Source organism: Rhagoletis pomonella, unplaced genomic scaffold (assembly GCF_013731165.1).
Source record: "Rhagoletis pomonella isolate Grant_MI unplaced genomic scaffold, Rhpom_1.0 Rhpom_scaffold_00011, whole genome shotgun sequence".
In the NCBI taxonomy this organism is placed as follows: Eukaryota; Metazoa; Arthropoda; class Insecta; order Diptera; family Tephritidae; genus Rhagoletis; species Rhagoletis pomonella.
Window position 1 is genome coordinate 9,780,916 of NW_023458565.1, and position 10,996 is coordinate 9,791,911.

General features: G+C 35.0%; 2 protein-coding genes across 2 annotated transcripts; one reads left to right on the plus strand and one right to left on the minus strand.

Moving 5' to 3' along the window:
- Positions 1 to 987: 987 nt before the first annotated feature.
- Positions 988 to 1,605, minus strand: LOC118747017. The gene is made up of 2 exons (XM_036481010.1): positions 1,482 to 1,605; positions 988 to 1,326 (listed from the first exon to the last, which is right to left on the minus strand). Exons 1-2 carry the CDS (start codon positions 1,491 to 1,493, stop codon positions 1,075 to 1,077), a joined length of 264 nt encoding a protein of 87 aa, XP_036336903.1. The 5' UTR covers positions 1,494 to 1,605; the 3' UTR covers positions 988 to 1,074.
- Positions 1,606 to 6,867: 5,262 nt separating this feature from the next.
- Positions 6,868 to 7,392, plus strand: LOC118747018 (cuticle protein 5.1-like). The gene is made up of 2 exons (XM_036481011.1): positions 6,868 to 6,930; positions 7,051 to 7,392. The coding sequence occupies exons 1-2, from the start codon at positions 6,919 to 6,921 to the stop codon at positions 7,276 to 7,278; spliced, it is 240 nt and encodes a 79-aa protein (XP_036336904.1). The 5' UTR covers positions 6,868 to 6,918; the 3' UTR covers positions 7,279 to 7,392.
- Positions 7,393 to 10,996: the final 3,604 nt, after the last annotated feature.

Sequence of the window (10,996 nt, forward strand, 5' to 3'; positions counted from 1 at the left end):
TGGCGACAATATCTTTGGAATTGGAAACATATCAGAATTGACACCACTTTTTATTACTCAAAACGGGATTTTTTATGTGTGCAAGCACCACACTCCAACATCAGCAAATTAAAGAGAAAGTTTCCTTTTTCCGCCCTTTTTAATGATGCCCTTCAAATTTTAAATTCCGCTTAATTTCTCAACGTGCAAAACTCATTTATATAAGATGGTCCATATAGTGGTTTTTAATCATAAGTTATTTTGACAGTGACAGCTCTTTGCCGCTGGAAATCTTGGTGACATCATTGGCCGATTTTTCTTTGAAAAAACTGCTGAAAATGTCATTTCGGTCAACGGCTGCAGAAGCATGATAAACAATTTTGAGGCCGTAATTCAAGTTATGGACTTGGGCGATCTTTGGTTTCAGCAATATGGCGCGCTGTCACACAGTGCACGCGACAATTGATATTTTGCACGCCAAGGTCGGTAACCGTGTTGTAAGTCAGTAGACTTTTTTCGTAGGGTACCGTGTAGGACCGATGTTATGCGAACAATTCATTAGTGATAAAGGCCTTTAAGGTGATTATGGAGCGAGCCATTCGTGAGATAGAGTCAGTATACGTCACCAAAGTCTTACAAACGTCGAGGCCAGCTGTTTTGACATGAATGAAATCCATATTTCATGAATAATGCGAATCTTTGCTTTTCCAATATACCAATAATTTACCGAAAAAAGGGATTTTTGTTAATTTTTTGTAATTTTCAAAAAGAAGAATACCACGAAATTTTGTATTGAAGTCGGGAAATGATGTATCTTTCCGAAACGCCATGTCACTAATACTTAACACTACCATATAAAAATTTTAGTTTAAAACTAACTTTCTTTATACTTTGGGTAGCAAAAATTTAGCAAAACAAATATTTAACTTCTGCAACCGTCTACAAATAAATTTGAGGAAAAAAATTCTTAGATTTTCTTTTTTTATAAAGGAAATATGTTTTTTAAAGCACAAGTTATTTATTTTCATGTTAGTAAAAATTCGTTATAACACTTCATATCTGTACATAAATTTCCAGACTATTTGTTTTCGTATCTCATTTCCTAAGCAATATCGAACCATAAGGGTAACTTGAGTATGCAGCGTAGTAGGGTGATTGGAATGAATAGGGTGAGTAAGGAGCGTAGGCGGCAGCAGCATAAGGAGCCGTAGCGTAGGTGGAATAGGGAAAAGTGTAGCCAGCTGTAATTGGTGATGCCAACAGAGATGTCGAATAAGTGGCAAAAGGCGAAATAATGCTGGGTTTAGCGGCAGCTACAGCGAGTAGCGCGAAAAAACTGAGTGCAAGCTGGAAAAAATAAAAAATTTTAATTAAAAACCAATGCTTTGTGAGTTATATACACACAAACATATACATAATTAGTTAAATGAGTAAATGCGCAAACTAAAAAAAAATACTTTAAAAGGAAATTAAATTATATTCAGTTCATAAAAGTAGCTTACATATTTGAACATGGTCCTCCAATTTTTTAGCTGAGTTATCTGCGCGCTAGTATATAGACGAGAAATATGCGGCTTTGTGCAAATGATACTGGTTAATTAAATATGGGCGAGCTATGCTTTTATACAGAAATTCTGTTGTTCATCTGCAGCTTCCAAGCGCGTCAGAAAATGTGTGCAAAATGTGCGCAAAAAATAGGCTCAACAACCCAGCGGCTTCTGCACTACACCCTCTGCTTAGCAAAGCGCTGTGTTCTGTGTGCTAATGGCTACGTTAAGTGCTCATTACTGTCACTAGCAAAAAAAAAAAAAAAACACACACACACACACTCATGTGGGCATAGGTATGGACATTAGGGTGCAACAGTCTCCATCCAAAAAAAAAAAAACACGTCGGTATTGTTTTTCCAACGGAATCGTTATACGAGTCCATGTACATTCGTCAAAATATTTCAGAAAAATATTAAAATTTACGTAAGCTACGCCGATTTGAAAATAATTCCAAAAAATCTATTTTTTTTTTTATCAAATTAGTTAAGTTTTTTTTTTTCAAAAGATCACTTCAGATGAGTTTAAGCTTAAATGGTGTGCATAAAAACCTTTAAAAATTTTATCAACGGAATCAAAATGATCAGGTTTTTGGACGTACATATTTTCTAATCGGTCCAAACTAAAATAACAGAGCGCTTCTGGCTAAGATAGTTGCTAACTTTAAGAAGATACATAGTTGAAAGTCAATAGGTAAGACAGTGTGAAAGACTTGGTTTACTCTGGCTCCAATGTTAAAAAAAAGCTAAAAGTTAAAAGTAATTTTACAGAAAGTACTTGAGCTTGTCCTAAATCTGCATGCTGCTTCAACAGTCTCAAAGACATGGTGAGTAAAGAATTGGCGTGGCGTTCGATAGATCCGAGGTTAAAATCCTCGGGGGATGAAATTTTTTATTCATAAATTTTTTTTTATTTTTTTAAATTTTTTTTCTTTCAGTGTTTAGATCTTAATGTTTAAAGAGCATTTTTTAATATCATTTAATTTTTAGCGACTAATTTTCTTCTAGATTTTACATTATATGATTTTATAAACTTTTATTACTAATTTTTTCTTCTTTTAATTTAGACTTTTAGTTTTTGTTGTTTTCAAGAGAAACACTTATATACCTCATTATTAAGAGACAAACAATATATCACCAAGATCTATCGTTAGCCGATCTAACAATTACAGCCAATTTCACGAAAGCAATTTAAGTGAAAAATGATTTTATTTTTTTGGATCTAAAATGGAAATTGACAGATAATAGAAAATCATTTGCCATTTAAATTGCTGGTGAAACCGGCTGTTAGTCTTTCGAAAGACAGAAAAGAGCTTTCAAGATAGTTGCCAGAATTGGCAATTGGGTTACGAAAGACTTTTGCCTTTCGAAAGATTGGGGTGAGTTAAAAGACAGTTGCCAGGATTGCCCTCTTAATTTTATGATGCCGTTGGGCAAACGGCAACTTTTTTTGGTGAGGCACCGTAATGTACATATGTAAATTGTATATAGTATGTACATTAGGCTTGGGTAGTTCTTGAACTAAATGAACTAGATAATTAGTTCATCTAAATTAACTAGTTCACTAGTTCCGTATTTTCATTGAACTAAATTTGTCAGTGCTACTATTTCTCATTTTGGGTCGCCATCCAAATATTCTCGACGCTGCTTCATTTCCTTGCGAACTCATTTATTTGTAATATATTCCCAGCCAGCAAAATATCCGGAAACTTATCCGAAAATGGAAATAATTTCGTATAAAAACCTGATGTTTCATCCGTTTTCCGATTCCGTTTTCGGACGTTTTTCAGATCAATTCTCCCACTAAATTGTTCATCCGAAACGTATGTGCAGTAAACTATCGAAAATGGTTGTAAAACGGATGCCCTTCCGGCTGGTTTCCTGAAATTTGTCTGATACAATTTTTCGTTGAAAACGATTTCATTATGAACTTCACAGAAACTTTTTCATAGTTACAGGAAACCAAACAAAAAACAAATTTAAGATTCAGCAATTATTTCAATTTGAAGAAGTAATTTTAATGTCTTGCTTCTGACGGAATTCGAACCTGGGTCCTCCTGAAAGCTAACAAATAGTAGCACACTTCTCTACACACTCAGTTACTGGCGAATATGTATACATGTTTTAAAATGCTCAGTTTGAACAAATATTTTAAAATTATTGTTTTGAAATAAGATGATGACATTTTTCGGATACGAAAAATGAACAAATATGAAAATCGTTTTCTGAACATTTCCGGAAACGAAAAATGTACGAAAACTGCATTTTCGGCAAAAAGTACGTTTCTCTGCTGGCTGGGTTTATACGAAAATATATTTATGTTAGTTTTTTATATATGTAAATTCAAGTAACCAAAGTATTTGTTTTGTATGTAATAGTGAAAATAATTGAACTTTGTTTAAAATAACATATCGACACCTGAGTGGAAGATCGACCTTTTTCGGCTGCCAGTTCGAAAACACCCTATCGCAGAAAACTTTTCAAGAACGCCATATTTCAGAATTTGGTTAAAGAACGCCCTGTGTCAACTGCAAATATATTGAAAATAGGTTGAGATAGGGTGTTTTTGAATCGGAAGCTAGGTAGAGCGATCTTCAAACAAATTCTGAAATAGGTTGATCTTGAAAAGATTTCACAGAAAGGGCGTTTCCGAACTGACTGCGAATATAGGTCGATCTTCAACTTTGGTGTCGGTATGTTAATGTATTCGTCAATTGAACTAAATGAACTAAAGAATTAGTTCACTAAGGTGAACGAACTACAACTGAACGGTGCACTTAAAAGAACTAACGTGCTTAACTCTAATGTACATACATACATATGTATGTATGTATAAGCTCGCCCGTAGGTAAATAGTTTTTTTTTTTGCTACTATCTGTTTTAGTATTTTTTGCAAGCATTTTTTTGCATCATTCTTGGCTGCCCATGGCACGTCCGCGTACATCGAGCCCATCATTGCGTGCAGACAGACGTTGGTTGGCGGCGTTGACGATGGCGCGTTAGTTAGGCATATGCGATGTCTAGTACTCGTACGAGTTTCAAGTGTGTTGCTGTGTGGCCGTTTGTATGCAGATAGTAGATATTTTTGGTTTGTGCCACACAGCCGTACGTTGTACAGCATACTAATTTCCCACACATGGCTTTGGGGATATTTTCATCAAATTGCTAAGTTTTTTTTTTATTTTCGTTTGCCTTTACTTCTGCTTTTTCTCTGTTTTACCATTTTTGTTTTCTTAATTATGTCCATTCGTGCTCATAGACACATAATATCTAACAATCTGAACGACACTCTTTTGCAGCATTTTTTTTTTTTTTTGTGAAATTATTCTCAAATATTTTTTACTATTGTTCTCTAATCATGCAATAATTCAATTATCGCACTCAAGAACAAACAAAATTCTTAAAATTTACTCACATTTATATTTTGTTTTGATTTGTGGAAGGTCAGGCAGCATAATTTGCTATCCAAAGCAATGAATTGGTATTGACGTTGAGTAGCCCCACGTGCAAACACCTATTTCCGAATTGGATTCAGCTATGTATTTGTATGTAGATATGTTTGTAGTGAGTTAATGACATACATCCATATGTATGTAGTATAACCATTCACATTTCTGTGCATACTACGTTCGCATCCGAAATATTTATTTGTGACCTGTCTTTTTAGTGATTGCTTCGAATCCATCGTATAAATTGTCATATTGCAAACGTGCTTGGAGTAATAATGTTTGTTAGTTTGTTTTGGAAGGGAACGAATTCATTATCTGTAGTGTGTGAGTGAATCATCTGCTGATGGGTGGATGGAGTATATCGTTCCTGGCTCAACTTCTAAATGAAATGGAATGTACGGACGACTAATTATCCGGTAAGGCAAGCTCCGCGGTTAGAGGTGCTTATTACAACAAATAAGCTTCCGTGTTCCCTATACCGATGAAAAAATTTCTTAATACATCTACAGGCTAAGGTCTCTAATTTGACCTGTCATTTTTGAAACTCCTTTTCAAACTAAAATCTTCTTAAATCTCTTTCGTCTGACATTGTGATACACATGTATTTCAATAAACTGATGGACTAATTCGAATTTGATTGTTCGTACAAATGGCAACCCTCATTAGTAAAGGTCTCTTTCAAACCCATTTATATTTATACCCATCTTTTTATAATTCATTCCCCTTACTCAATAATTTGAATGAAACTTTTTAAACACGTGGCAACCCTCTTCAAACATTCGAAATGTTCAAACTAAAGATTTCTTAACATTATTTCCTTTGAATACGGTATTTTTATATTTCATATACTTTTTGAATTAGTTAATTGAGTTAGACCTTTCAGACAGGTGGCAAGCCTTCGAAAGTATTTTCAAGCTTAATCATTGTTAACTCTCTTTCGCCGGATACTGCAATACATATATTAATTAACTGATGAATTAAGTGGAATCTCAATTTTCAAACATGTGGCAACCCCGCTAAATACCGTTCAGAAATAGAAAATTTTCAAACCACCAACTTTGATAAATACCCATATTTTAATAATTCATTTAACTTATAAAATAATTTGAACTTAACTTTTTAAACAGGTGGCAACCCTCTTTCAACATTACAAAAATATTCTTAGCGCTCAAATTAAAGATTTCTTAGCACTCCTTCGTTCAACATCCATACTTTGATATTTCGTATAACTTGTGTATAAGTAAACTAAATTCGACATTTGAACCAGGTGGCAACTTCAAAATATTTTCAAACTTCCGTTTGATGTTATGAATATTTGTACTAAAACTTTTAATTGTTTTAAATGCTGTTCTGCGAGCACCACCTTCAAGTTGAAAAAAAATGCTTAAACTTTTAGTAAAACTTGGTTTCATAAATTTTTTTCGATCAAGTATTTTTTTATTTTTCTATATTTTTTTTATTTTTTTGAGGATTTATAACTATTATTCTCAGGTTTAATTTTTTTTATCATAAAAGACTTAAAACTGTCTAAAAACGCAGTCTCAATCATATCTGTTAAAAATGATCGAAAAAAAAAAACAAAATACGATTATCTTTGAATGATTAACACTCTGCCAGCAACAAAATATTTATTTGTCGCATGCAAAATTCATAACGGAGTGCAAGCATTTGATTGTTTTTTTTTAACTGTACTTTGTATGTATGTATGTACATTTACTTACATGTGCTAATACATACATACATAGAGTACTTTGCCCATACGCACACGTACCTATGCTTGACCGCCACATAATTGCGCTCACTTACTCACCGTTTGTGCACTTAAAGGCACATACTTCATCAGTATATCAAAATCGTATTTAAAGTCCATCGATAAACGAAAATGTCATCAGTTTAACTTTGCTTTACTACAGCAAAACAACAATCAACAACAAAACAATCAAAATGTTCAAATACGTAAGTGAATTTCAATTCAGATATTCCTCGAATCCTTTCAAATGCAGTTATCAATTGTTGGATTTAGTGACGATTGTAATAAGCCTTTATTAATTATTTCCTCATTCCATATCATTACAGTTCGCTGTCGTTTTTGTGGCCCTCTTCGCCTGCGTTGCTGCCGAACCTAAACCCAGTGTCATCGCCGCACCATTGGCCTACTCTGCCCCATTGGTCGCCTCGCCCTACGCTGCCGCCTATGCCGCCCCCTACGCTGCTTACGCCGCTGCTCCTTATGCCGCCTACGCTTCACCATACGCTGCCTACTCTGCTTACCCATACAGCGCCGCCTACTTGTTACGCAAGTAAATGGAATACATATACACATTTTAATATGTGCACATGTATAGTTAGTTGACGATGATGAAAAGTGTTTGGACAAAATCCTTTGTAAAATTTAAGAAAAAATAAAACAAAAAATAATACGAGTAACGACTAAAAAATTGTTTATTATAAAAACAACTAGAGATTTTCAAATTTAAATCCAACTCAAGCTGTCAACGGATTCGCTATAGCTGCATCAGTTGTTTAGAAAGGGGGATCAACGGGATTGATTGGCGTCCATTGAAAGTCAATAGCTATCAATCATTCTCCTTGATCCGCCATGGAGCGTAGTTATCTACGCCACTGGCCTGCATCCATCTTTCCAGATGCATGACCTGCCCGCCGTTATTAGCATCTGCCGAATCGCACCTGCTTTTGGCTCGGTATCCTGGTCCGCTCCTTCTCTGCTCTTCCATTTACGCATCCACTGCTTTGCCTTTGCAAATTATCGCCGTAATATGTTCTAATGTTTGCAACGATACCAAGATCCCGGAGCGACTTTTCAGGTAGCACTCTCTGTGAGGCTTCCGCCCAGGACCACAGTTTTTAAAGAAATGTGCTAACTCCATATAAGCAGACTATTTATTATGTAAATATATTGGGCGACGACCAGGGTGTCCAGTTAATTTGTATAGTGGGACCCACTCATCACATTTCGTTCGTTATTTGGAAGAGTTTAAAGTTTGCTCAAGTTAGCTTTAATGTGACAAATATTTACTGAAGTAATCGGGCTAGCAAAAACTGTAAGAACATCATTTTCGACCTATGTAGACCTATCTCAGTAAGCAGTAACGGATCTGGGCTTCATTACCGAACCTCGCAGTTATTTTTGCAAGCTTAGAGACCGTATTGATGCCAAATGACCAACTGGAATCTGGAGCCTATTTTTTCAATTCAATTTCAATTCATCTTTATTTCAGTCTGTGATTAAAAATCTATCTTAGATTACTCAGATTACAAAAATAAATATTATACGATAATAGTGTTAACATAACAGTACAAAACTGCATGGACTTAAATAAGGATCTTGATGATGAAAATTCAATATCAACCTTCTTAGAGATAGGTAGAAAAGAAGTTTGCCTTAACTACACTAAGATAAAAGGGCGGTTAAGATCGGAAGGTTCTGTGAGGAACATTAAAATTTATCAGCTCAAGTAGTTCACGGCAATCGATGTTCCCACAGGCCACATCAAAGAGAAACATAAGGAGCTGAATAGTTCTTCTTTTTCCAAATGACTGCAAATTTATTAGCTGACAGCGGGCCGCATAGGGTGGAAGCGGATCGGAAAAATTAAGAGGTTGAAGAGCAAATCGAAGGAATTTTATTTTGAACCCGTTCGATTCTCATAAAAAATAGGACTCCAAATGACTGACGCATACTCTAATTTTGAACGTACTAACGAGTTAAAAGAGTACTTTCCTAGTGTAAGGGTCCTTAAAGTCCCTCGAATATCGTCGTAAAAAAGCTTACTTACTATACGCCTTTGGGAGCTCGCAGCATACATGGTTTACGAAAGTAAAACCTGAATCAAAGACTACATCCAGATCAAGAAAACCTTTGACCAAAGTGAGATTCTTTCTGATTTAAAATTTAGTAACATGAAGGAAATTTACAAGGGCATTTTTTATATTGAGCGATAACTTATTAGTTATACTCCAACTGATTAAATTATTCAAATAATTCTGAAAATAGAGGACATCGGACGGACAAGTTATTTTACGAAACAATTTAAGATCATCGGCGTAAAGAAGATATCTGCAATGTTTGAAGCAGGCGCCGATATCCGAATAGATAAAAGAGGGCCTAGGTTGCTTCCCTGAGGAGCACCTGACGAAGCAACAAAGCACTTGGCAAAACAACGGCAAAACAAAATATAATAACCAGACGATGCTAGGTCAGTCAGTATTACGAAAATAGAGTACTCGAAATCTATGTGCATTTTAGTTAGTGATAGATATCAGGACCAACGGATCCCGCAGTATAAATCTAAAAATTCAATGTCGGGTTGGTCCCGTGACCATCTATAATTCCGCTTGTGTTGGGCCTTCGCCACGACCGCCATTAATTTGTAAGGCCAATCGGTGGAATTTTCATGGATTAACTTAGATTTAGCATCAAATGATCATTAGAAAATAAAACGAAAAATAAATTTTACAATAAAGTCTTTGAAGTTTAACCTCTTTTAGGGTTTTCGTAAACGTTAAAAAATAATTCTCATTAGAATAGGAATTCATTATCACACTCATCGTCTATTTTGAAATGGAAGTGGTTACTTACCAGGGTTAGAACTACGGCAAGCTTAAATCGGAGTAAATGACATGAAAAATCGCAGCAGAAAATAAAGTTCCGTAGTAGATTTTTTATAGCCCGCTCCTTTACTGGAGAACGTCATAATCCAAAGAGACATTTTTTTTTAGTTATGTATGCAAAATGGCTGCCGATCCTTATTTTATATTCGCCGAAAAAATGCGTTACGCTATCCTCCAGTTGTTTCCCTGGACCTTTACCCTATAAACCTTAGACTCTACAATCTCTCTTTAGCCAAAGTAAGGAACCAAGTAGATTTTTAATGACAGAGTTATCATCTAATATTTCAAGCAAGTGTTGCATATTTTAGCGAAATAGTGGATAAAACTATCTTTAAAATGTCGTTTCAACTATTATTATCGTGGAGAAATTACGAAAGTTATACCATTTCCCAGAAAGAATACCTATTAGAGGCATATTTTTGTTTAGATATAGTAAAAATACAAATTAGTCTAATAATGAATTCATCAATTCATGTTTGTATTAAAAAGAAAAACAATTCTATTTTATGTTTTTCTTTTTTTAGTTTAGATACTGCAAAAGGCGTACTTTATTATTTTGGAATTAAAAACGCAGCAGATCGTAGGTAAAGCGGAGTGGTATAGTAAATTTAAAATTATCTCTAAAACCGTAGTAAATCTACTACGATCGTAATAAAGTTCTAACCCTGTTACTTACCCTGCGATTAGAGTGAGGATAAGAGTAAATTCCCTTTCTCTTGGAAATTATTCTCATCTATTACGAAAGCTTTTCCTGTCATGAATATTGTCGATCTTAATGAATTACATTTAGAAGGTTGATTGGAATTCTTTATCGTTTATGAAGATTTATAATGAAATCAATTTTAGATGGTACAAAGTTCACTTAGTACTTCTCGTACTTGTATAACTAGGCTTGAGCTACACATAATCGTTAAGGACACGAAAGTCTAAGGGTCGTTTTCTCAAGTAGGTTTTAAAATTTATCTGCCCTTTAAATACGAAATGTTGTTCTGTAAAAATTTGTTTTTAGGGCGAATAAATTGTTTAAACCTACTTGAGATCACGGCACTAAGTGCGATTCTAATAACCAAATACACATACATAAGCATACTACATATAAGTTTTATCGATTTCATTTCGGTTTTTTATTTATTTTTTCCTAAAATTTTCGATAACAATTTGGCTATTCAAATATCTAGTCATCTTCAGTCTTTGCCAATAAAGCATACATCCCTCATTTACTTGCGGAGCAAGTAGGCGGCGCTGTATGGGTAAGCTGAGTACGCAGAGTAGGCAGCGTAGGGCGAAGCGTAAGCGGCATAAGGAGCAGCGGCGTAGGCAGCATAGGGAGCAGCATATGCGGCAGCGTAGGGCGAGGCGACCAATGGTGCAGAGTAGGCCAATGGTGCGG